The following is a 27814-nucleotide window of genomic DNA, read 5'->3' on the forward strand; positions in this document are numbered from 1 at the left end:
GGCGTGCTGGGATCAGCTGTCCTGGCTGTGACCCTTGTGTTCTCTGCCAACTTTTTGTGCACCTTCAGCCTCCTTGCTGGCAGAGAAGTGTGAGAAATAGAGAAGACCTTGACTCTGTGGGAATCTTTAAGGTCCCTTCCAACCCAAATCATTCTATGGTTTATGTTATCAATACAATTTTCATTACAAATCTGAAACAAAAAGTACCATTCAAGATACTATAAAGAAAATTAACTCTATCCCAATAAAAATAGTACAGTGGGAAAAGAAAGGCAATTCCCAAAATCATTTCAGATCTCAGAAGAGCTCTAATGAATTTCAGATGTCCTTGTCCCCCTCCATCAATTGTGCAGGTAGCCAGGGGCAGCTCAGTTAAATGAAGTGGAATGGAAAAAATTGCCTCTCCCCTAACTCTCTGTGGTAAAGGGTGTTTTAAGAATGGCATGGCATTAAGCAGAAGGTATTGAAGAGAGAGTTTATGTATAGAAATGAAAATCAAACATACAGGAGCTTGTCTAGTCAGTGTGGAAATACTGAGAATACAGAGTATAGAGCAAAAGAATGGTAGTTTCTGTCTTGTTGTGCTGGGACTCCAGCTCTTTCTGATATAAAGCCAGAGTGTAACAGAAGGTGACCTTGTGGTCCTTCTCTGATCACAGTTTGCCCAGTAAGGTAGTATTTTCACTCCTGAATTCTTCAGGCAAAGTTGTAGCATATAAACTGAGATGCATCAACTCATATCTGTTGCTGAGTGTAGCAGGCACTCCCTCTGCTCTCCTATATCCATCATTTTGCTTAATTATTGCTTTTGGCGGGGTGCTCAAAATAAAGAGCGGCACGTGAGCGCTTCCTGCATCATCTGAAAACAAAGCACCTGTGTTTTCCCAGATCAGCCATTAAAAAAGTTTAAGCTAATCCTGCTGCTCCCCTAGGAAACATCTGGTGTGAATTTAGACTGTTGAAATAGGTAATTCTCTCTGGAAGGGAGAAGTGACAAGGAGCAGTAACCCATTACAGATAACTCTGTAAGGTGGTGTCCATCCATTCTTTAATATTTCTTGCTGTTATGATAAGGGGAAAGATTAAGGGGATGTTCAAGGCTGTGCTGCAGGCTCTTATTGCCTGCTTGTGGAATTCTCAATCCGTAACAAGAGAGGATTACAAGTAAAGCTTCATTCATTAATATTTTAAAATTATTTTAAAACATTGCATGGAAGCACAGGAGAAAAATACAGTGTTACTGTTGTACAGCTTGCAAGTGAAGAGAAACCTGTCATTGTAAGACATTGCACTATCTCAAGTATGGCTACTAATGCACATTAGATTACATCTGTGTGGGCAGGAGCAGATAGATTCGTGTGCCTTCCCCTCCTACTCTAAACAGACTGAACACAAAGCTAGCTTTGGCCGAGACAGGCTTAGTGCCCTATTAAGTTTATCGCATCCTTTCTGCTAAAGTCTTCCAAAGCACAGTGCTCTGCTGATGCAGCAATCTAGTCTTGCATTTGTCTGGATATAGTTTCATGGTGTAGGACCTCTGGCACCAGTACCTGTTTAAATAGTCCCTACTCCCCTTTGTCTTGCATTCTTGCTCCCACACTTCTCTGCCCTACCCTAGCACTTGGGCTGACAACTGTTTTTGTGGCTGTCATGGGGATTGGATCAGTAACCTGATCTGGATTTAAAACACATTCCACCTCTTTTTTATTTTGTTAGTTTTTTCAGCATTATTGGCTGGACACTCATTATAGTATGAGGGTGGAAAGTAATGCCAGTAAAGAGGCAGAATGCAGATTTCTTGCAGTGTGTATTGTTATGAACATCTCAACCTCTTAACATACTGCCCATCAATATGGCATGAGCCATGTGGGCTTGTGTACACCCATCAGTTTTGGCATTCTCTGAGTTACATGGATATCTGGCATACTTTTTAATCTCCAGAGCATGAAAGTTTTATATCTAAACCTGCTGCAGATCAAGTTTTATTATATGAAATACTGAGTGGGGAAAACATAGACCCAAGAGGACCAACTGGCATTTAAAATTGGCCCCCCCAAAAAAAGATTAAGCTGACCACAAGGTTGAGGGGGATAAGGAAGTAGCTATGAGCCCTAATTATGTTTTGAGATTTGAAGACACTTGAGGTCTTTCAAAGCAAATGAGATAGTAATAGTGCATGGAAGACAGGCAAAGTCAGCTTAGAATTCTGGAAAATGAATGTAGAACCCTAAGAGGAAAACAGAAAAAACTAGCCATTCATTTATAAAGTCGAGTTATCACACTAACAAAGCATAAATGTGATGGGTAAGATGTCTCCCATCACATTTGTTAATTCCATAGGTTCAAATGACAGCTGTCATTTGCATACTAGTACTGTTATGCATACTGTTGCATACTAGTACAAATTAGTGTGTATCTCAAGTCCTAGGGCCACCAGCTGTTTTGTTCTGTGAAAGTTGTCCCTGGATTCAGGCAACTTTAAAGTAGCAAAGTGAGTTCAGTTCCTTCTGGCACCTCTTTTGACATTCCATGTTAGACTGAGGAAATTCTTTCTGTTCCCTCCCCAGGAGAACATCAATGGGCCCACAGGCAGCCACAGCTGCTCTACTTCTTGTGCGGGCCTGGAGGTGGCTTTCAGGCAAGGGAGCAGCTGGTGCCTTCCCTGCCCCACTGCTCATTTGCTGTGACTGGAAAGACAGCCTGCAGCTCCTCTCTGCCATCCTCCTACCTCCTTCCCTTCTAGTGCTGGACTCTCCTTATAGTCCACTGTGTTCTTTCAAGTTTGCAGACTGATTTCATGTTATCAACACACTTAAGTGTTTTGGTGGTGTAATTTTTGTAGTTGAAAAACTGAAGTGGTGTTGTTATTAGTATTACAGACAATGTAGGAGCACTGGATTCTGATTGGCTGAAGGGATGCCCCTGTATCTGTGAGAAGGGTTGGAAAAAATATATTGCTAGCGCCCCGTATATTCTAGCAGTCTTGAAACTAGTTGAAAACCCAGAAGTAATAGAATCATAGAATGTTTGGGTTGGAAGGTACCTTTAAGATCATCTGGTTCCAATCCCCCTGCTATAGGAAGAATCATCTCCCTCAAGTCCCTGGTCATGCTTCACTTGGTGCAGCCCAGGATACAGTTGGCCTCCTGGGCTGCAAATGCTCGTTGCCAACTCATGTTGAGTCTTTCATCTACCAGCACTCCCAAATCCTCCTTGGGGCTGCTCTCGAGCCATTCTCCACCCAACCTGTGTCTGCGCTTGAGATTGCCTCAACCCAGATGCAGGACTTTGCACTTGGCTTTGTTGAACTTCATGAGGTTGGCGTGGGCCCACCTCTTATTCCTGTCCAGGTCCCTCTGGATAGCATTGCTTCCCTCTAGCGTGTCAACTGCACCATTCAGCTTAATGTCATCTTGCTGAGGATGCACTCAACCCTGCTGTTGTGAGAAAAAGAGGTTAAAAAAATCTCATTTTATATTTAAGATATTAAACATGAATAGACGTCAGTGTTGTAAAACATCTACAGTCTCATGGATATGTTTCTTAACTGCTTGTCAGGAAGCCATATATCTTAGTCTCTGGAGGTGCTGTGTCCATTGAACTGTTCTTCATATCTAGCCTGTGCTGGTACCAAGGGGTAGAATTTTCAAAAGGGCCAAAGCAATATTGGTGGACTTGTGAATATCACTTTATTTATTTATTAAAGAGGTAATCTGAGTTATAGATTTTTAAGTCGTTACAAAATTTCTGTCTCTCTGACAAATTCTTGTTTTCTACTTCAAATTGCTAATATTCTATAGTTACAATTTGGTGTAAAAGCATTTCTTTTTCCCAGTTCTTTCATATGTGAAAACAGCAAGACTGATAGTATTTAAGCTTTAAATGTGTATTTCCCCTTAGGCAATATCTATAGAAGTCAATCTGAAAGGTAACTTTCTGAGATATTGCTGGAGAACCGGCAGGGGAGAGATAAAGGGACCATAACCTGAGTAATCTTCAGTCCTACTGTCAGGGTAGCAGAAACACGAGTCTGTTGAAAAATGAATCCAGGTGAACTCTGTGTAGGCAATAAATTATGGTGGAAATATATTTATTAGATATATATGTTCAAGAGAAAAAAAAAATGCATTTAAAAATAATATTTTTTCTTTTCCACCTTAGAAATTGTTGACGGCAATGTGAAAATGACACTGGGTATGATCTGGACCATCATCCTTCGTTTTGCCATTCAAGATATTTCAGTGGAAGGTAAGTGTAATGCTACTGTGTTAAACAGGAAATTTGTTTTAAAATATTATTAAATAGATTGTATACAAGTGAGATGATTGTTTTAAGAATTAATTATTTTTTCACAGAAGGTGATACGTCCACCTTATGACAAAATACAAATACAAAAATACAAAATACAAATACAAAAATACAAAATACAAATACAAAATGCTGTACTCTGTGCGGCTGTCCTGTTTCCAAAATGCTTTTCTAGACCTGTACATTTCTACCCTTTTTTGCAAATATATCTGATTATATTGTATCTTTCTGTCATGTTTTTTCTCCTCTGCTTCGGGTTTTTTTCTTAACTTCAACTTGGTAGCTGTCTCTAAAAAGTGTGTTGTTGTTACAGTATTCTTTAAAATGAGTCTAGCCCATAAAAAGTCTAGATTTCTAGAAATTAATCTCAGTTTTCAACAGAAGGATGCCAATTCAAGGTTAGTGTGCTGTCCTGCCTATAATTTGTTGAATTTTAACTGCAGACCTAGAAGTCTCATTGACTCAGATGCCTACAGCATGCAAATAATGAGGATAATTTTTTCAAAATTTATTCCTTTGCATAAGGTAATGGATTGAGAGCACAGCATATTTCATGTAGGTGCCAATGAATCTGGTATGTTTAGTTCTATTGCATTTGTATTCAGTGTTTTTCTCCAAGTATACGTTCTGTTGTCCAATTAATGTAATTTCTTAAACTCCTAATATTCCATAAATATTATGCAGGCTAGGACTCTGAGTTGTTCCAGTTGAGCTGTTGTCTCTGTCCTAATGAAGCATCTTTAATCCATTTGCATGACATTCTCTTAGGTTTAAATGTTAGTTTATGCTAACCTGTTTTTGATGAATGTCCACCTTTAAGATGAGAAGAAAAGAATTACTTGAGCTCTTTTTACATCTTCTTATACTCTGGTTTCTATTACAGAGACCTCTGCCAAAGAAGGGCTGCTGCTGTGGTGTCAAAGAAAAACTGCTCCTTACAGAAATGTGAACATTCAGAATTTCCATCTCAGGTAAATTTTCATTATTTCAAGAGGTTAGAAGCAATCTTACATGTATTAGGTCAGGTTTTTTTCTCCACAATTGTGTAGGGATATTTGGCAGCAGAATTTCACTCTTCACTGTTAACCTGGCTTTTCTTCAAATTGTTATGATCTGTATTCAGAGTGTTATTTTGGTTAGCCTTTTGTGTTATTTACCCTGGTTTATGTTTATTAATATATGCCCTGGTTATGTTTATTTAAAAAAAAAAAAAAAGTCCCTACTCCACACAGAATGAGCATACAATGCTATTAGACTAATGCTATTTCCTTGCATATGGGAGTATCTAAGTACCACTGCATAATGGTTTAACAAATGATTACTTTCAAGAGAGCCACTGCTAGGTAAGACTGGTCTTGGCAAAAATGTGTTGAGCACACAGATATTTCATTTTGATGAATTCATTATTTTTTAAAACAATAATAAATAAGGAGCCAAGGAAGTTGGTAACTACCCAGCAGTAGCACTTTAAATATGTTCATTTTTATCATCAGGATCATTACGTAAGCTGCAAAAGCTCTGGCCTGTGCTTCTGCACGTTTAGTATGGCCTGCAAGGGGATCTCCAGACCATTCATAGGCTACTTGCTTTTGGGATTTCATTCAACTGGTTCCTGTAGGTGTGTTGGTGATCTACCTAATAAAAAGATGTGATTTGCCATTTGCACTATTTAACCATGGGATTTTACATTCCCTGAAACCTCTGGAGTACTCACAAGGGCTCTGTATCACAACGATTTGTGTTTTTAGAATTCATTCTTCTTGTGAAGCTCCAGGAGCACATATACTGGAAGAGAAGATACAGTTCACACGTGCATCTGCAGATGAAAGAATTTGATGTACAGTCCCTATATTGCCTTGAGAAATCTCAAATTTGCAATGTGTTATTTTCCTTGAAAGGATAGCAGTATATTTTAGTAAAGCTTTATGTGGATGCAGGAAGTAGTATAAATTACAGTACTAGAATCTTAGTTTTTATCAATACATGTGCTGGTTCTGACACATGTTGTGGTGAAATAATGTCGAACAGAAGTACCTTGATTGATATTTGTTTGTTTTTTTTCTCTAATACAAGTGCTTTACAGTAAAAAGTATCTTTCAGAGTAATTGTTTCTAGCTGAAAGGAACCTCTCATAATCTTTCCACATAGATGTTATTCACAGCACTATTCATTTCCTATTCTTTCCTTTAAAGGTAGTGGACATGAAGTCACAATGAAGTGTCAGACCTCAGGCCTGACCTGTCATGTCTGTAAAATGTTTTAAATAAACTAGGATAATTTTTTTCCTCCATACTTTTTAGGAGCATAGCGTAGTTGTGTCATTAAAATTATCTGCAATAACTGACATAGAAAAAGTCAATTACTTAAACAAATTCAAGTAAATTGAAGGTTTGTTCCCCTCTTATTTTTGCACACATGTGCTCTAAGTGTAATGGGTGATTGCACTTTCTTGAATGTATACTTTGAGCTATCCTGGAAAGTTCCTTAATTTAAGCAATTAAAATCAGGGTCTGTTGTATATAATGTATACTGCCTAGAAAGTGTTATGGAATCGCTGTGTATAGACAACAGAATAAATTATGCGCTCGGGGAGAAAGTGTACAGTGACGAAAGCTCAGAGGAATGGGAGTTGACAGAACGTAATTGTCAGGACTCAAGAGGGGGATTCCTGCTTGATTTTAAGCCTTGAGCAAGGATGAAACTGTAAAGTGCTATGACTATTCATTACTTTTCTTCCATTCTATTTTTTTTTCCTGTTGTAAAGCTGGAAAGATGGCCTTGGATTATGTGCACTTATCCACAGACACCGACCTGATCTTATTGACTACTCCAAGCTAAATAAGGTCAACAGTCTGGATGGTAGAGCATGTTGTCCTGCAGTGATTTGGCTCATTTCTCGTTTGCTCGCTATGTTTTCTAAATGACAAGCATACTAATTCTAACTAATTTTCTATACTCGCTCCAAAAAATATTATTTGGAGGAAAGGAGGCTATGACAGTCTCTTGATCTTTCTTTCTTTTCCATTACAATTACATCAGTACTAATTGCAGAAAATGCATTTCTCAGCAGCCAGGTAGTTTGTCTTTTATGGCATGCTGTAAGGATGTTTAATCAAATACACCGGAATCCTCAATTCACATTTGATGCATAGTACAGGCCATTCTGCTATGTGTCCACAGTAAATAACTGTGTAGATTGCAGAGCAATCAAGGACAAGAGAATTAATTGTAAGATCGATCAGAACAAACTCTACCCTAGGAATATACAATTGTTAGGATTACATAGAAAATATCCACCAGTGCTTACTTAATATTTCATTATACTTCTAACTACCCATCCAGAAAGTGCAGAAGAGTTAGATACCATAACTTATGTAGGTAGCGTCACATGGGGATTACAGACCCATTTTGTTACGTGGAAAAATGTATCTGTTCTAAAAGATACAAACTACTTTGGTTTAAGACTGAATAATGAAAATCAAGTAATCATCTTGGAATTTCTGGGTCATTTCTGGGTATTCCTAAGAATAAAAATTGAAAAGACAGTGTTGACATTTCATGTTAGATCTCAATAAATACATATGTTTTTCTTCCTCCAAAATGAACGTGTTTTGGATTCTTTTGTAAATAACAGTGAAACAGAAAACTTAATCATGGATTTAATTTGTTGAGTGCCACTTCTAGTTGGCGAGAGAAATTGGTAAATCATAGATAATATCTTTCATTCTGTACCCCTCTATGATAGATTCATTTTACTAGTGGGAATCAGCTCTTATGAGAAAGCCTTTTGTGAGGCAAAAGATGACAGAAAGAAGACAACTTGAAAACTTTGTCTGCTTTATTATATGTTAAATTTATGCTGGGATCCTCAAATTTTAGTGAAAATTAACTAAACACACAGTGTTTAATTTAGGCAGTTGTTAAGAAAACTGCAGACCTGAACAAAAGGACAAACAATAAACTGTCAGTACCAGATTATTCTCTAATTCTATATGCATACTTTCGTGTGGATGGACAGATGCATGGAATAGCTAAGCTACCTGTCTCTGTATGTGTCCTCAAGCATGGCACAAACAGGTCAGTCTGATCACGTTTGTGCTAAGAAAAATGGAACACAGTACAAAAAACTTCTTGGTAAAACTTGTCTACATATGAGTGCTAAGAAAAGGGAATAGCTCATAAGGAGATCTGCTTCAGCATTAATATTTCCCTTTTAGAGGCTTCCAAAATAAGAACAGGTCAGGTTTCAAATTGAGGCTGAGCTCTGGCACGTAAAGCACATTCAGAAAAATCCTAAAATAGATTTTGCTTTTCTGACCTGGCTGCATTTGACTGACTACTCCTTTTGGTTACATTAACAGCTGTCTTGGTGCCCTGTTCCTTGGTTTCTTATCTCTTGCATGCTGTCTTTTATTTTTCTCACCAATGTGCTTTGTGTGAATTTATAGCTGGAAAGATGGCCTTGCTTTCAACGCCCTTATTCATAGACACAGGCCCGATCTTCTTGACTATGACAAGTTAGATAAGGTATTTCTCTAGTTGTAGCAGAGACTTTTAGTTACTGTGGCTTATAGTTTTGTTTAAAAGTATGGGTGATCGGGATCTTCAGAATCTGCTGATATTAAATAAAATTATTTCTTTATGGAGCAGCATTTACTCACGGACGTAGTACCAGGCACAATAGGAGGTGCCCATCACCCATCCATAAGCAAAGTGTCTTAATAAAGTTAGTAGGTCTCAGATTTAGTGTATTTCTTCCCATTTAATTTCAGCAAGAATTTTTGTACACACATTTAGTAAATGTTGTATTATGCGTAGTGTCTGGTGTAACAGCAGAAATAAGTTAATGGGTTTAAAATATTGTCCAGATTTCTTCTTATGTCAGTGATGCTCAAAACTGCTAAATGATGATGAAGTGAGAACTTACGATTAGAGTCTGTGTTCCACTATAACCAAGCTGTGAGGGCGTTATTACTTAAGGTATCTGGCATATATACATGAAATCTAATAATTACTCCCATTGCGTTATAACTAATCTTAATAAGATCATTTCAAAGTAACAGAAGAAGCATGCTTGAGTGTAGATCCTTTTACAGGGAATGTTTGTATTCAAACAGAAGCCCTGTAAGTTCACTGCAGCAAACTTGCTAACTTTTTTCCAGTCCCCTCCAGCTTTTCCAGTTTTGTTTCTCTGCCCTGTCTTTCTGAACTACCTCTGTAGACGTTGACATTGTTCATAGTAGCTGTGATCATTTAGCAGTTTTTGAATACTCAAAAATAATAATAGCATTAATGTCATGAACTGTGATTTCACATAGGATATTTTTGCTCCAAGCTGATATTAGAAGCTTGACTTAATAGCATCCCTCATCTGACATGGTCTTCTGTTGTCAGCAATTGTTGTCTGTAGTGTAAGAAATGAAATATGTGCTGTTTGACTGAATTTTCCTCACTGCTTCCTTTCTTTTCTTTCAAAAAACAAAATCAAAATCTCTAAACAAGAGAAAACTCTTGATTTTCAACAGCTCTAAGCTTACACACGTTATTTTCAAATTTGGTTATCCAAGTCAAAACTAGGAGATTTTGCTCTTTTTGGGTAGTTGTTCTGTTTGTGGTTCCCTTTTTCCAAGCATACACTGGACCAGCAGAGAAATTGTTATCTCAATAGAATTTTTATCACTGTACTACAGTGTTTACTAAGTGTCAAAGTGTGATGAACTAATTTTCTGATGAACAGTCTAGTATACCCTACTGGAGCAGAGACCTTGACTGTATGTTTTACTGCAATGCTTCATTCAGAATTAGCTCTTTATGACTATACATTGCATATATTATTTACGTTTCCCTTCAAAATGTATTGGAATGTATATAGAATTAGAGAGTTCTAGTGTCTTATTAATATTTACCTTTGAAGGAACAGTAATAGATAGATCAAAGGGCCATAAACCCATACTCTGCTTTTTGTAGAACAGTAGCTGTGATTCCCATTAACAATTGGGAAAAACAGAGTAAGTTTTAGTGCACCTACTGCAGTAGACTTGCTTCCAAGAAAAACCTGTATTTTTGACTTGTTGTGTTTTCTTTTTCCATATAGGATGACCCCATAGGAAATATCAACCTTGCAATGGAAATTGCTGAAAAACATTTGGATATCCCTAAGATGTTGGATGCAGAAGGTGAGAGCTATAGTGAAGTTTGCATTACTTATAAGAGATCATAAAACTTATGTTGTTTTGTATCTAGTAAATTTTCAACATTCTTTCCCACATAAATGGTCATAGAGAAACTTTTCTGCTTTGCTTTCAAAGTCTTTTCCTTCTTGTTCTACATATACTGGATAGTTCTGTGCACTTTTTCATAATGTCTTTTTCTTCTGCTGTGTTTGTACTTATTATAGCACTTTGGACCCCAAGTTCAGCATGTGGTTCCACTGACAAATGAGGTTCAAATATAGAACGAAAAGATAACCCTTGTCTATAAGAAAGTATAATCTATGATTAGTAAAGATAATACAACTGTTAGCAGCTTAAAGCATATTTACATTTCCAAATGAGAAGACCAGGAAGAAATAGAAGTACCTTTGAAAATTTACTACTGATAACATCACTTCTGTGAAAGAGCTCGGTTGAGGCAAGCTTGTTTTCTTCATATTTAGAGTCATATAATGGTTTGGGTTGGAAGGGACCTTTAAGATCATCCAGTTCCCAACCTCCTACTATAGGCAGAGACGCCTCTCTCTAGACCAAGTTGATCAAAACCCCATCCAGCCTGGCTTTGAATGCTTCCAGGAAGAGAGCATCCACAAACCTCTCTGGGCAACCTGTTCCAGTGCCTCACAACCCTTACAGTAAAGAATTTCTACCTAATATCTAGTCTAAATCTACTCTCTTCCACTTCAAAACCATTTCCTCTCATCTTGTTTCCTCCTTCCCTTATAAAAAGTCCCTCCCCAGCTTTCCTGAAGGTAGCGGAAGACTGCTATAAGGTCTCCTTGGAGCCTTCTCTTCTCCAGGCTGAAGAGCCCCAATTCTCTCAGCCTGTACTTGTAGGGGAGGTGCTCCAGCCCTCTGATGATTTTTGTGGCCCTCCTCTGGATCTGCTTCAACAGCTCCATGTCCTTCTTGTGTTGGGAGCACCAGTTCTGGATGCCCCAGATCTCCACGTGGTGTCTCACTCTTGTCTTGATGCAGCCCAGGATACAGTTGGCTTTCTGGGCTGCATACTTGCAGCTCATGTTGAGTTTTTCATCAACTGGCACTCCCAAATCCTTCTCCTCAGGGCTGCTCTCAAGCCATTCTCTACCCAACCTGTATCTGTGCTTGAGATTGCCCCCACCCAGATGCAGGGCCTTGCACTTGGCTTTGTTGAACTTCATGAGGTTGGCATGGGCCCACCTCTTATGCCTGTCCAGGTCCCTCTGGATAACATTGCTTCCCTCTAGCATGTCAACTGCACCATTCAGCTTAGTGTCACCTGCAAATTTGCTGAGGGTGCACTCAATCCCACTGCCTGTGTCACCTACTAATATGTTAAATAACACAGGTCCCAGCACCAATCCCTGAGGAATGCCACTCATCACTGATCTCCAAATTAGACATTGTGCCATTGACCGCAGCTCTCTGAGTGCAACCATCCAGCTAGTTCCTTATGAAGTGAGTGGTCCATCCATCAAGTCCATTTTTGGACTTGACATTTGGACATTTATTTAAATATAAACTTTTTGCAGGAATCAGTTTTAATGAATAGCTTCATTATTTGTTTTTTCCAATCATCTTTCAATCTGTCTACAAATAACAAGAAGATACATATTAAAGTTTCCTGAATTTCTTCAAGATAACCAGTCTTTTGTACTCCCTGCAAAAAATACTGGAATTTGCTTACACTAGTTCAAAGCATTCTTCTCCAAGAGACTGGTTCTGGTGACTTGACAGTAGAGTGGTGATAGCATGGCAATTATGCAAAACACACAAACTCATCTTGTTGGCTTCCCTTAAAGTCGTTGGCAGAAAAGTTAGGCCAGTGCAAGATGAGTTTGAAGTCCCAGTTTGTAACATAGTAATTGAATATTTTTCTTACTTTCACCTGCACAATTGGTTTTAATTTGATTGAAATTCTCCTTTGAAGCTCCACTTAATTATTTTATTCTGAAACACTGTGCAAAGAATAAATGGACATGATAACTCCTTACTATTGAATATCTACTGTCATTCTCCTTTCACTCATTTTTCTCTTGATGTTAGATGCAGGAAAAATTCCTGCCCCTCTTTTCCCCACCCTCACACCCATCAGAATTCCTATGTATTCTAGCCCTTTGTTTTATTCTTGATAGTTATTTGGGGGGGAATTAAATCATGCTTCTTCTAGCACACTCATGAGTATATGTCATCAATTTTTATTGTTGTATTTTCAATGGAAATATGTTTTCTTCTGAACCATGTGAGAGTGATTCAAACCAGTAAATAGATTGGTCTTGAAGTAAGAAAACCTCTTGTTATTATTAAAATTGTCATCTCATGTATGGATCTTGACACACTACTATCTTCTCACTTCTACAGTGGCAGAAATCTGCAGTTTGCATAAGCATCATTCAACTATAATTGTAAAACCACCTTTTTTGTGACTTTGTCTGTCAAGTAATCAAAAATGTCATTTTTTACTAATGCATTCATGCCTCAGTCACAGTCTATGCTTTTAATCTTCCCTGCTTTGATAGGGATAAAGCTATCAGTCAACCAAGCCAAACTCTTATGTGATTTATACTGTTAACAAAAGAGACAGACTGGCTCAGGAATAGCAACATGTTTACTATCCAAGCTTTTCTTAGCACAAAATGTATTTCTGAACTGCAAGAATTCTGCAGGTTTCCAGTATGCATCAGTACTTTGTCAGTCACAAGGATCCTTTGCTAATATAGTACATACTCTTACTTTGTGACTGTTGATGGCTGTATTTCTCGTAGTAGAATTACTGTTTTGATTTAGATGAAGTTGCTCTGGAGTGGCAGCGAAACTGAATCAAGTAGATCTATGAGCCATGCCATCTCTAGAAGTTTCCCCAAAACAGGTACTAGCAATACCTTTCTGAATAGTCTCCATCTTCAGATGCTATACCATTTCAAAGAGCCTAATATGTTTTCCATTTTTGATTCCTAAAGTTTAGGTATCTTCACAATGAAATCAGTAAACTGAGTCAGGATGAAGGATGATATTTTTAATCCTTGTAGCACTGAGCTGGCATCATCAGCGTAATCTAATGGAAGTACCTCGTAAGAGTTTCTGAGCAGTAAACCCTTTTCTCTCTACACAGATGTAGTAAACACTGCCAGACCTGATGAAAGAACCATTATGACTTATGTTTCCTGTTACTACCATGCATTTGCTGGTGCTCAGAAGGTGAGGTTGTAGATAGATCAGATCTCACCCTCAACCTTCTTTGTCGTTTCTTTCAGCAATTTTCGTTTTCCCTCTTTTGATCTTTCCTTCACTAGTTCTTAGGACAGCATCTTAGATCCAAGCTCATTTCCTGTTGCCTGCTTTTCTCTGTGAGACACTGTCTCTGTAGAGCCAGTGGTAGTCTATCCATTTGTTCTGTAGATACAAACTTTCCTCTTTCTTCTTCCCATATATTTACTGATAATATCCAGTAGGTTTTTGGCATCTTATCACTGTAGTTGGTAGGACATTATTCAATGTCCTTTGATTGAACTTTTGTGCTTTGATTAGAAGCACTTTAAAATGTTAGAAGAAAATAAGATCATAGTGATAAAGCTATTCCAATAGCAGAATTGCATCTTTTTTTGCCTGCTGGATATTATTCTTGTTGCATATGTCAAAATCTTCATAACCGATGCTCAGAAAATGAATCCTTTTCTTATGCTTTCAGGATTGTTTTTTAAAATATTAAATACTCAATGGTAAGTGCAGTCAAACAGTGGCATAAAACATCACTGCTATACAAAACAGGGAAATATACAGACATCTCAGAAGAGCTGGAATCATGTTTTAATGAGAAGAAGTACAAGTAGAAAAGGCAAGGCAAATCAGAGAGTTGGATATATTTTAGGCATCAGTAATATAAGGAGTACTGACACATAATGTTAAAGTTAAAACTGATCCATTTGTAGCTTCCAGAGGAGATCTCCCCAGATCAAAATCTAGCTTGTCTTTTCTCTGTGTCAGTCAATGAAGTGTTCATACCAATTATTATGCAGATAGTCTTTCTAAAATTAAGGTAGTTTCCTCTGTGACAATACTGCAGGATCAAAAATTTCACATTTTTGGTAAGAATTTGTGTTGAATTTCTAGAGTATGGATTTTTTTTTCTGTCTATGCTCATTTATTTCAGCTTTGTATATTTTCCACAGTACATCTATGTACTCTATGTTCAAGAAAACATTAACAGTGACAACTATTTTGTGCTTTTATTTATTCTCCCTATCTTCTACTCCTTGTACCTTTTTTTTGTTTTTTATTTTCATTTCTCCCCCATAATATAGATATTGTGAACACTCCCAAACCTGATGAGAGAGCTATCATGACATATGTGTCCTGCTTCTACCATGCTTTTGCTGGAGCAGAGCAGGTATTAATTGATTGTTCCTTCAGGTTGCTGTGTTTTTGCTTGTTCAACTTTTCCACTGGTTTATATTTATAACAAAACAAAAAACCAACCCCCCCTCAAAAAACCCAAACTCATTAATTTTGTATTTTGTTGTTTTAATTAACAATTGTAAGTATTACTTGAGCACTAATATTTGTTTTTAACAAACTCTGAATGTGTTTTAAATGTTGTGCAGCAAGTTGAACCATTTTATTCTGATAGAAATTTGTGATTTTTAATGTTGAGTGTCTTTGTTCAGTGATTGTAAAGACTTTCAGAAAAAGTATTTGAAGTTACTGTGAAATGGAATGGTTTGTTGCTACATCAACATCTTATGCTTTTGCTGCATAAAAGCATGTTTGACTTTTGGAGACAGAGTATTCTTGGACTTACTTACTCATGCTAAGTAGTAACTTAGGGCTACCTGGAGATGTGGAGAGGCACGGAAGTTGTCCACAGCAGTATTTGCACCTGGCTCCTACTGAAGCCAGTAGAATTATTTGTAGACCAAAGTGTTGGTATAAGAAACAAGAACATCAACAGGAGATCTACCATATGGGATGATACTATAACAAATGTTGCATTTCTGACTGCTCTATTTCTTACATTTCTAGACTACAAATGAACACAATTCAACTTACATAGAGACAAAAATGCCTTAAAGTAGTTGATATTTTTTCTTCTTCCTCTGAGCTGAATTTCCCTTCCTATCTGGTAGGCTTCCTGCACCAGTGCTGTTGTGCACTCTTCCATCTGGGTTGTGCAGGTTTTGCTATTAATAGAAAAGAATGCTTCCAAATACTATTCTTAGTTGACTGGATACACTTCAGATTCATATAAATATTCGTATAAATTTGTGATGTGGAACTATTATGTCAATTTTAAATATGGCAGAGCTACAGTGCTTTCAGAAATAAATTTGGCAGGAGCCAAAAAAAGATTTATTGTCAGTAGTTAAGTTGTATCTGCTTTCAAGGATGTATGTGCATGTGGGTCCCCTGACTTGCATCCAGTGTCTCCAAGCTAACAAACAAAGTGTCTTTTTAGCGTGCTTTAAAAAATTAACCTAATAAGGTAACTTTAAGAATGCCCTAAGTTGCTTTTGAAAGTAAAGTATTTATTAAACAACTATAATGACAGTGTGAAATACCTCCTTGTATAGTAAGGCTTCATTGTATGACTCAGTGACTTCTGTGCCTCATTTAAGACCACCAGAGTCTGTGAGTACAGAAGGAGGGTAACCTAGAAGCATAAATCAACAACTATATAAACCAATGTGATTTTTATTTGCAGCTGCCATGTTCTCTTTCTCTCTCCAAGCCTGTACCTTTCTCAGAATGTTTACAAGTATGTCCTGTTTATTTGCTATATTTTATAGGCTGAGACTGCAGCAAACCGGATCTGTAAGGTGCTTGCTGTGAATCAAGAAAATGAGAGGTTGATGGAAGAATATGAGAGACTTGCAAGTGAGGTAAAGACAGCCTTTTCTGTAACATGGTGATAATTACATTGATGAAATACCAAAAGCTGAAAGATTCACACACTGTCTGCAAGACTGAAAGTGAAAATATCATGAAGGTGAATCTCATAGTTGTAGGATTCCCAGTTCAGTATCCCCAGAATGTCAAATATCAGGTCATTCCTTTGCCACAGATTTCCTATGTGACCTCCAGCTAGTCGTTCAGTCTTGTTTTTTTGTCTTGCTTTTTTTTTTTGTGCCAAAAAGGGTGTTTTGGGGTCTGTCGTCAGACTGCTTTAGGGCTAAGCTTGGTGTCTCTGTAATCTCCAATGATAGCTTCTCCTTCACTATACATGGAACATACAGTATTCTTTTACTCCAAGCATGCCCCTTGGCTTTATGTACTGCTAGCTGCACCCAGACAGGGTCTCAGGGTGTTCACAAAACACCTGTGAACACAGGCAGCCAATGAATGATCAAGGCACACTGCTTGCATTGTTTCTGATTATTACCAGAAGATTGCTTTTTTTCAAAATACAGGTAATATGAATTTTCTTCACAAAGTATATACTGCAGACTTTATGAATTAGTTCCTCTTCTCTATTCTTGGTATATGGCAAATTTATTGTCTCAGGACTGCAGATACAAAATGCACAAATGAGAGCTCCTTTGTCTTTATAATGTGCAACCTTCAAAAACATACAGAGATGATAGATACAAAGAGAGTAGTGCTGAATTGGTCTGCATAAAAATATTTACATGTCTTGAGTTACTTGATTGATGTCCATTCTGATTTATGAAGTATGACTACTTCAATACATCAATACCAATACTTTTGAAAACAGCTAGAGATACCAGGTAACTTGTGTTTTAATTAACTGAAGTCGCCTTACATGCGTGTCCATGTACAGACCCTGAAGTCAAAGTATTTCCAGAAGTATCCAGAATATCTGAGAAAGTTAGGGTTATTGTTCTGTTGAGAAAATGTTGTTCTTACTTGCCATTATGGCCCTGACTACAACTGAAGTTAACAATAGTAAGATGGAGCAAACATGATTGAAATTAATGCATTCAATATCATCTGTTTTTTTTGGTTGCTCTTCCATTGCTTTAATTTCAGCTGTTTGTGTTGATTTGAAAGCTTTTAGAATGGATTCGCAGGACAATTCCTTGGCTGGAAAACAGGACCCCAGAAAAAACAATGCAGGCCATGCAGAAGAAATTAGAGGATTTCCGGGACTACCGCCGCAAACACAAACCTCCCAAAGTTCAAGAGAAATGTCAGCTGGAGATCAATTTTAACACCCTGCAGACAAAACTGAGAATCAGCAATCGACCAGCTTTCATGCCGTCGGAGGGAAAAATGGTTTCAGTAAGTGAAGGAGGCATCAATATTCCATTCTCCTTTCTACCGACATTCTCACAGAAATTTCAGTGTGAAGGACTGAAGTACCATTTTGAGCCATCCTCAGGAACTTTGGTTTGCTGTGCTCTGTCAATATCAAACTGCTCTCTTAAACATCCCCTTTCATTCTAAAATCTTTCTTTCCCTTACATATGCTCCTCGCTCTTTGGAAACTTTCCTCAATAGCAAACTGTCTTGAGACAGAGCTATCTTTGGGCACGTTAGTTTACTTAACTACTTTTTTTTTTTTTTTTTATTTAAGCAAAACTTTTGCTCATCAGACACAGAGAAACAGCTATGGCTCAAAAAATGCTTCTGTTTTTTTTTTTCCGAAGATAATAATAGTCTTACTGTGGGTCAGAACATTTCTTGTGGGATAAAGGAATAAAGCAAAACTGTATCTATACTCTGTTTTAGCACTGTACTTTTGTTGCTTAGATTTTACAAAAAGATGGTTGCATTACTTGCGAAGGGTGGCTGCCATGCTGCATACTCAGAAAATAAGGGGTGTCTCACTTCAGTTTTCTTCTCATGCCTTTGAGCCTTCTCATGCCTTCTAAGGAAAATCACAAAACTTTGTACACCACAGAAAATGAAATGAATTTGTATTCCAGATAAAATAAGGATCAAATCTTCTTGATACTAATTGTTTTGTTATTGTCTGCTTCTGAGAGCACAGCACATTAATTCTAACAACAGACAACTACATCATAAAAGAACATGTATTTGGAACATGAGAGGTAAAACTGATGTATCATGAAGGCACTGAACGAACAATTTTGCTTGAAAACCATTTGTGTAGAGGATTCTTTCATGATCCTGAACTCACTTGGTTAGAATGCTTTTGTCAGGTGCAGTTGTTTGGACTATCTGATCTCCAGAGCTGCCTGACGACTGACATTTTCTATGATTCTGGTATTTGGCAAAATCTGGACATTCTGACTTCTCTTTTTGGAGGAAAACTGTGAGCGAGTCAGAAATCTGCAAATTTGGATAAAAAAGAGAGTGTAGTTTAATTCACTCTTTCTCATATATTCTCTTGACAGGATATTGCTGGCGCTTGGCAGAGACTTGAACAAGCTGAGAAAGGCTATGAAGAGTGGCTGCTGAATGAAATACGAAGACTGGAAAGACTTGAACATTTGGCTGAGAAATTTAGACAGAAGGCTTCCACTCACGAGCAGTGGGCATATGGTAAGCAGAGATGGCTTCTAACATTTTTCTCATTTTAACCTTCAAGGTTGAACTGTCAGCGATGTTTGCCAGCCACGGGCACTCTAGAAATTAGCTTGGACAGCTTTAGAAAAGTAAAATGCTTACAGATAAAATTGGAGGTTCTCTTTCCTACAGTCATGGTCATTTGTAGGCATGTTGCTAGTGAAATGTAACTGTGAAAATCATACTCTTTTCTACTAAGGGAGTGAGTCAAACCTAATAAGACTATCCAAGAAATGAATAAGGGCTCATACTGGTAATGCATTCCTATGTATTTGTACACCAGTGATCCAGCCAGGAGTGCAGTGAGTACAGAAATTCAGTTCTCCTTTTTAAACTCAGAAATAAACTGGGATCTAAATGTGGAATTACTAACAGCTCTTCTGGTTGGTAATAATTCGGCCATCTTGATTTTTAATAGTTCACGTAAACTACATAATAATGGACTCACTGTTGCTTTGCTCCATACCCTGGATTATATCCCATGTGCGACTTTCTTTTTTAAAGATGGCCTAACCTTAGATGTAGTTGTAACGGCTACAGGACCATCTATTTTACAGCACCAACATGATGCCATTAAGCATAGTGACACTCTATCATCCCTTTTTTTTTTTTTGGCCCTGACAACCATTTTCCTGTTTCTGCCACACATTTGGCTTTTTCCAGCTACAGTCTATTCACACTGTGAAAGTTAAACTGAGGCTATCCAATAACACAATTGTTAGAAGCATGCATAATAGTAAAAAGTTACCGAACAGATACTAGAAAAGAAACCACAGTGTTTATCAGCCCTGTGAGCCTATTTTCTGAGGATGTTTTACTCTTGTTGGCATGGTATGGCTACTATACAGGGAAAAATTCAAATAAGCATGTGCGTAGCAAGTGAAACAATAGTCCCTTCTGGCTCTAGAATCTGCAGAGCTATGTAATGTCATATGGTGAGATGCAGTTGTACAGGCTGTCTGTATAGATTATTGTCCAACACAGGAGTTACTGAGGAGCAATATTTCAGTTTCTGATTTCGTTTATGCTTCTCTTGCAGCTATGTTGGCATTTTCCACTTAAAATTCAGTAATTGATACAAGATGGAGCCATGTGTCTCTAATCTAATTTTGGCAGGAAAGTGCTGAAATTAATAATGAATTGAAAAGCAGAACATGAAAAAGAGTAACAGTTCCTTAGTAGGAATGAAGCTGAGTGTAGCAGTGTGATTTCTGATTTCGAAAATCAGTGATACACTCTAAAAGATTTGTCAGAATAGTTTAGATCCTTAGTTTTTGCTAATATACCACTTTATGCCAGTTTCTCAAGTAATGCAATACTAGCTATTTTAGACATATAATCATCTTGTGCAAGAATCAAGGGATTACTGAGAGATCTTTAAAAATATTTTACTTTCCTAATTAATACTGTTAGGCTGACAAATTGCCACTCATCTTATGCATGTGCTTTTGACCATGCCTCAGCTAAAAGAAGTTGACTGAATTTACTGTTGTTCTAACCAATGAATTAGTAAAAACAGACCAATAATTTAATTTCCTGTTTCAGGCAAAGAGCAGATCTTACTTCAGAAGGATTATGAATCTGCATCTCTGACAGAAGTCCGTGCCATGTTAAGGAAACATGAGGCTTTTGAGAGCGATTTGGCTGCTCACCAGGACAGGGTGGAACAGATCGCTGCCATTGCCCAGGAGCTGAAGTATGTTCCATTTAAAGGCTTGCAGCTGCTGACATTTAACTTTGTGATAAACTCTTTCCAATGAATTTGATAGTGTCATAGGTACCAACGTAAGAATTCCAGAGATAGCTTCACAAGTATATTATCTGAGCTGGTCACTGAGACCTTTCCCTCATCTCCCCTCTACTCCCAACCAAATATAGACGTGCAACTGACCGAAAATATTTGAAAACAAGCATTTTCAAATTCAATTTGAAAATAATCTTTTCTTTCTACTAATGAGACCATTGTGTGTTCATGGGAATGCTGGAGGTGTCTGTTTCTTAGTTCGTATGGTCTGCTGAGAGAGGTACTGCTTATAAATTATAAACTTAGAAAATAATAGCAGTTAGACAAATTACAGATCAAGCATCTTCAATTTAATATCTGGTATTTTCCCACGGGTATATTGATCCTTTGAAAAGACTTGATATCCTTTCTGTATCGGTCTTGGGTCATGCAATGACATCTCTGAAGATTTAAGTGTCTCTTGTATACTCCAAGGCAAGCAAACACACAACATTTCCTCCTCACTCAGCATTCTATGTCCAGAGAACAAAGCTGAGAACAATTCCACAACGTATTTAGCTATATTGACATCAGCTAGGTTGTTCAGGGGTGTGAAAAGCCAAGGCCCGTGCCTGATAGATACTTTGTGGCAAGAGAAGCCTTGAGTGTTGGTGCAGTTACTGTAGCTAGATTCTGTCTTTATCGGTAAGCCTGTTTTTGTTTGCAGAAAAGCTGTTAATTCACATGGGCAGCACAATTTTGTCAGCAAAGCTCTGCCCACACTGGCACTAATGTAGTGTTAGATAATGATGTCTCCATTCTGGTAAAGTCATTTTCATTTGTGCACCAAGCTAAGGACATTTGATTTTGTAATCTTACACAGTTAACTGCAAAGGTCTTGTACTGTAAATCAGTAGCACTGCTCCTGATCTTAACATCTGGCACACAATTAAATTCATTGCTCACCCACAGCACAAATCTGCAAAGTCAACAGGAACAAATGTGTGTTAGTGGTTGAAAGAGGAACCAGCATAAAATTCCCAGACTCCTCCTCGTGGCTTCAAGCCTCCAAGTTTCAGTTTCTTGATTCCTTGAATAGACAAAACAGCTAGTACTCAGCTGTGCTCTAAAGTTATTTGTTCCTTTTATGCTAGCGAATGTTTCTGAAACACCTAATCATTGTTAATTAAGCATTAGCTTTGCAAATGATAAAAATTTTGTGAATGTAGTATACGTAGCACAGCATCTGCTTACCAGCATTTTGAACCCTGTGTCCTTTACCTTTGCTGAGGCCAGTGAACACTGTATCCTGTCTATTTTAGGGTTGTCTCTTCTCAGTTGTTTCAGTAATTTGCTGTATGAAGTTAAACAAGATATCTGTGCCCTTGGCGCCAAAGGTGCTGGAAACCTACTGCTTTTAAGATGCTCTACTTTGATGTCTTCTCTAATCCATACAATACAGCTATCAGTACAGTATTTTCAATATTCAGGACTGGTTACTCCCTGAGACTTTGTAGCTCAGTAAGACTTACTGCTTATGGAGAATACTGAATGAAAGGTTATAAATGTCAAGTTTTATTACTAGCTGCAAGCAAATGGGCAGCTTCTGTTTAAACGTTGATTTAAATTATTTATCCACAGCACAGTTCTTCAGAGAGCCATTGAAATTATGGAGAAAAACTAATTTCTTTTTCCAGTCATATTTTTTTCATTGAAATGTTGAGCAATAATTGAATGCTAAAGGAATATGCATTGGCACCTTATCCAAAGCCTAATTAAGTCAGCATGGGTATCTTATTGTTGTTTTGTTTTTTTTGTTTTTTTTTTTGGTCACTGGATCAGACCCTTACAGGAATCATGTTCTGAGTCTAAATTACAAGTCAGTACACCTCAGTGTTTTGCTTTAGCCATCTCTTGTCTGCCTAATGTTACTGTTTGAAACTGAATAATTGCTGTGTGACCTTGAAACACAGCAGTTACTTACAGCATTTTTTTATCTGCACTGGTACTCTGCTGCAGCAGTTAAGTCAACCATGAGATAAAGTCGCTAAAAGTTTGTTGATTGGTGTGTGTGTGTGTGTGTGTGTGTGTGTGTGTGTGTGTGTGTGTGAAGCAGGTAATTCCAGCCATGATGCTGCTATAGGACTATTATGTGTTCAAGCCTGTATAGAATTGGAAATCCTTGTCGGTGAAGTATGGAAAGACTTGGTTGGCACTGTATACAAGGCCGGAAAAAAAGAGATAGGGGTTTTTAAAATGGGACTTGCCATTAGTGACATTGCAAATGCTAAATAGAACTAGAGTGAGTCATAATATGAAATGCTGAATTCACCTATGGTCTTGTGTGCTCATTTCAATGTTTTCAATAATCAAGATAATTTTTAGAATATCCATCACTTCTAGTGTAGCAACTTATTTTCAGCCACAAAGACAACTATCTGTAGTTGTTTTGAAGAGTCTTCTTGCTTCTGGAAACCTGGGCTCAAATTGTGCTTACGCGCATGATATTATAACATGAGCCTGGTTATGAAGCAGTGCTAAAGCATGGTGCTCAGCAGGTTATTTTTGTGACACTATCATGATTCGTAAAATGAGCTCATACTTAAATGCTTCTCTGAATCTGGACAAAATCTGACTAAATTTTTAATTTGTTAAAAGTAAGATTGAAATAAAAATAGTTTCAAGATTTTTAAATTCCGAAGGCTGTAGATCTCAAATGATTAAATAGGCTGTTCTCTTGGAAGTGCTGTAGCACATGTGCATAAGTGCTTTGTTTATACTTGGTAAGAAAAAAAAATGGTAATAAGTAAGAAATCCAGTGTCTTCATAGCTTCAATGCACAAATCTCCACATCCCATCCACTTAGTGAGCTCACAGCTCACACAGGATCATCACCTAACGGCCTCAATATGCTAAAATGTGAAAAATAACTTCCATCTTAAAAAGTTCTAGCAATAAAATGTCATAGCCTGTTTTATGCAAATGTCCAAGCTCCTGACTTAAAATTTCTTAACAAATACATGCTTTTTATTGCATTCCTGGAAGGCTAACAGAAAGACTTGCTCCAGAGGAGGAAGCAAGTATTTAAGTTAAGGAGTCCTTGTGTAGTGTGTTTAGTCCTTGTGGGCAGCTCTCTCCATATAGATAATGGGATTTTTTTGCAGTTTTGAGGTTTTTTTAGTTGCTGTGGTATTCTATTTTCACTTGTTTTGATCATTTCTTGCTTTCAAAGATCAATTGATTTCAGCATGTCTGAAGCCTCTTTTAGACAAAATGATCCAGATATTTCTCAGCTTTATCCCTAACCATATTGTTCCTACCGAACTTAAAGGGAAAAGGATAAGCAGTGTCCCTGGCCTATGGTGTACCTTCACAGAGGAAAACTGCCTCTGTGATTCTCTAGGTTAGTGGAGGAAGCGATCTGAACACTCCTCTTGCCACTTGCCTAGAGAAGGACGTTCAAAAGGATAGAACAAATTATATCTGCATTTAACATCTTGTTCAAGCCTTAGAGTAAATCTTAGCTTCATATTGCCATATGGTCACTTAATCACAATCTCTGCAATGCTTAGTACTGTGCAAAAGGTCCTCAAGGAGCAGCCAAGAGCTAAATTCAGTGGATGATGACACACTAATAAAAATGAGCTTCTGAAGTGCCTAATGCAAATTTTATTATGGTCATGATGGCTACAGCAGAACCATGCGGATTATCTGTCACTGAGACCCAAAATTCTGTTTGAAATGGTGTAGAACCTCCTGACAGAGCTTAAAAAGTTATTGCAGGCGGCATAGTAAGTAGTTTTCTGTCAGGATAATAAAAGCGTATTAAGTAGTTGAAAAAGCAGTGCTAACTGCTACATGACTTTTGGGTGGACTAATTTGCGCTGGCAGCAAACCTGACTCTGGAGATTCCTGTACCTAAACAGTTCTAGTGTGTGAGAGAAAGATGAAAATTGTTTCCTGCACTCCAGAGCTGGGCAGCCCCTGTTTAAGGTGGATTTTGCCTTGAACACAAGCTGAGATCTGTTTCTCTGTTAAATGCATGGGTCGCTCTGAAAGTAATGCCTCCTATTTATTCCCATGAAAACTACAACAGGTACAAAGAGCATAATAACACTATCTAATAGAGCAAATTCTCAGCTACAAAACACTATTTTTCAACATAATCACCATCATTAGCTGTGCATTTTCACCAGTGATGAATAAGAGTCTGCACAACACGCTTGTAAAAATCTGCACCAGTGGAGGTGACCCACTGTTGATATTACCATACCTGAAATGCATCACCCACTGCCTCATTGTGCTCACATCCACTGTTTGGTCTCTATCAATACTCAGCAAGTATCAGTGAATGTCAATGGGTGCAACTTTTTTTCTGCATTCAGGAATTCAGTTCCACACCTTTGCTTCGTACCCACTTCCATGTCAGACACCGTTCTGTCAGACTGCCCCTCCGGTGCCATCTGTCACACAGCAACAACATCTAATGGAAGGTTCAATTTCTACTGCCTACCACCAACATCTGCTGCTGACATTGTGGACCAACAGAATAAAATAGAAGGCATTGCTTTTGGAGCAGCCCTTATAGCTACACAATGTATTAGTCTGGAAAGAATCACTGGATTATTTAAAATAAAGCTAATATATTTCAGGCCATTTAGTTTAACACTACCAATCTACAGGAACTTGATAAAGCCTCAGACTGAAGGAGAGGTTGATTCTGTTTCTGTGCTGTGCTTCTTGAAATGTGACGTGTTTAAATTGTACATGTCTACATGCAACATTTGCTTACCTGGAGGAGAAATATTGCATAAAAATAGAGGAGAAGAATTACTGAAGGGCAGTGGAATAGCATGCGCAACTGTTCCTGTGTCTCAGAAAGCTGCTCAGACTTTTGTCTTCACTTTCTCTTAGTGAACTGGACTATCACGATGCTGCAAGTGTCAATGATCGATGCCAAAAGATATGTGACCAATGGGACAGCTTGGGAACACTTACTCAAAAAAGGAGAGAGGCGCTGGAGGTAAACAATATAACAATGATCAGTTTAGCTAAGAGGATGAATTTATACTTAAAAGAAATGACTAAAGCAAGATTAGCAGATTTAAATTGATTTGCAGATAGATTACGGTATCAAAAACAAGTCATTTCATCTGCTGGCCTTGAAAGGTATGCATCCCTTTTAATGACTGATACGAAAGTATCTTTAGTACTATTGGCATAAAGCATGTGGTGAAATCACTCAATTATATAATCATTTGCTTTTAAAAAAAATGAAGCATGACTTTGTTCATAGGAATGAATATTAGTATAGAATTAATTCTTGCCTTTAATAAAAAGGAATTTACCTTTTCCAACCTATACAGAGGACGGAGAAATTGCTTGAAACGATTGATCAGCTTCACCTGGAGTTTGCCAAAAGAGCTGCTCCTTTCAACAACTGGATGGAAGGTGCTATGGAAGACCTACAGGACATGTTTATTGTTCACAGCATAGAGGAAATTCAGGTAAATGGTTGTCTTTTTTTTTTTTTGTCTTAGTCATAAGAAGGACAAGAAATGAAATTTTTCTTTCTTGGAGAGTACAACACAGGCAGGATATTCTATCCTGACATTTACATTGTGATAGATGATATCTATAATAAATAAAGTTATTTCTTGATGGGCATGAAAGTTTTCTAAAATTGTAGAAGAACCAGTAGTCTTGATAAAGTTAATGGTGGGTTTTTCATAAATATATCTACGTGTATTATTTCATGTACATACAGATACATGTAGACAGGATGTCTGGGAGTCTGAGGGAAGGAGCTGTGCTTCTTTACAGCAGACCTTTCAGATGCTGGAAGGAAAATTAGAGTTTTCATGCTCTCCCTCTCTGTTTCTGATTTTAGAGTTTAATCTCTGCACATGATCAATTTAAAGCTACTTTGCCAGAGGCAGATGGTGAAAGACAGGCCATATTGTCAATCCAGAATGAAGTTGAAAAAGTTATTCAGAGTTACAGCATGAGAATAAGTGCAAGCAATCCTTACAGCACTGTTACTGTGGAAGAGATTCGTACCAAGTGGGAAAAGGTAATGTATGCTAAATGCATAAAAGAATGATGTAACAGTATTTTGGTTTAGGAATCTGAGACTATTCAGAGAACTTAACAATAAATCTGTCAATTTTTCTAGATCATCAGATGCCAAAATGAACCTATTTCTGTTTTAAAACTGGTGGAACTGGAACAAATTAAATATTTCCTCTTAAATATGTTTACTAATGTGGACAGTGGAAAGAGGTTGCAGCATGATAAGTTATCACTTATTACACTAGAGGCATATTAAATGCAATTAAACAGAATTTGCATCCATAAAGTAAATTGAAAGTAATAGATTGTATGAGAAGCTGATGTTGGGATGAAAGAAGTAGTAAAAAGATGTTAGCTTTCATAATATATTTTGAAATATTTCAGTAATTTCATACATAGATTTCTGGTTCTGTAGCCTACTGTAGTTTTCTTCAATCATATTTGTAGTTACATTGAGAACAAGAACCCAATTGTAGGGACTGTTTCTATTGGTGTCAACAACAAAACTTTCACAGGTTTCATCTGCATCTAAATGAACTCCGTGATCAGTAGTGTTAAATAAGCTGTCTTTCTGTAATTTGTCCTGTACCTCACTCCAACTCCACTCATGCTACTCGTACTGTTGGTATTCTGTATATTCCTTTACAGTTTCCTTGTAGTATTTCTTACTATTCCACTCCTAAATTACTTGGAACTTCCTACAGTATGCTCCCCGTTTGTTTGCTGGGCTCACTTCATAATGTTTCCTGCTCCCGTCACTCAGTATTACTTATGACTTCTTCTGGCTTCTCGATGGGGCAAGAAAAATGTGTTGGTGCTAGTACAGAGAAGATGTTTGGGCAGTGGGTAGGCCAATGGTGCTTGCCAGAACAACAGAAAATGGCTGAATTCTTTTTCTCAGTATAAGCAGTAGTTCACGTGTCTCTTCTACCCAGTTTCTGCTTTTCACAAAAGCTGTAAAAATCTAGCATCTTTGGGACCATTAATGTTTTGTCCAGTAAAACTGAAATGGGCTGTTACCTTAAAAAAT

General features: G+C 37.6%; 1 protein-coding gene across 3 annotated transcripts in view; it reads left to right on the plus strand.

The window, feature by feature from the left end:
- Positions 1–27814, plus strand: part of ACTN2 (actinin alpha 2) — a 63950-nt gene that overhangs the window by 24989 nt on the left and 11147 nt on the right. The window contains exons 4-15 of one of the 3 annotated variants that reach the window (XM_042819805.1): positions 4162–4248; positions 5192–5279; positions 7073–7151; positions 10403–10484; positions 13615–13700; positions 16286–16378; positions 17508–17738; positions 18818–18965; positions 20535–20685; positions 25627–25735; positions 26079–26219; positions 26603–26785. In XM_042819805.1, the coding sequence (XP_042675739.1) occupies positions 4162–4248; positions 5192–5279; positions 7073–7151; positions 10403–10484; positions 13615–13700; positions 16286–16378; positions 17508–17738; positions 18818–18965; positions 20535–20685; positions 25627–25735; positions 26079–26219; positions 26603–26785 (1478 nt within the window). Of the gene's footprint in view, positions 1–4161; positions 4249–5191; positions 5280–7072; positions 7152–10402; positions 10485–13614; positions 13701–14803; positions 14890–16285; positions 16379–17507; positions 17739–18817; positions 18966–20534; positions 20686–25626; positions 25736–26078; positions 26220–26602; positions 26786–27814 lie in introns of those variants that run through there. The other 2 variants (XM_042819787.1, XM_042819796.1) reach the window with 2 other exon arrangements.

This window comes from Centrocercus urophasianus, unplaced genomic scaffold (genome assembly GCF_019232065.1).
Source record: "Centrocercus urophasianus isolate 14NV4802_14NV808 unplaced genomic scaffold, USGS_Curo_1.0 seq_10, whole genome shotgun sequence".
NCBI classification, from domain to species: domain Eukaryota; kingdom Metazoa; phylum Chordata; class Aves; order Galliformes; family Phasianidae; genus Centrocercus; species Centrocercus urophasianus.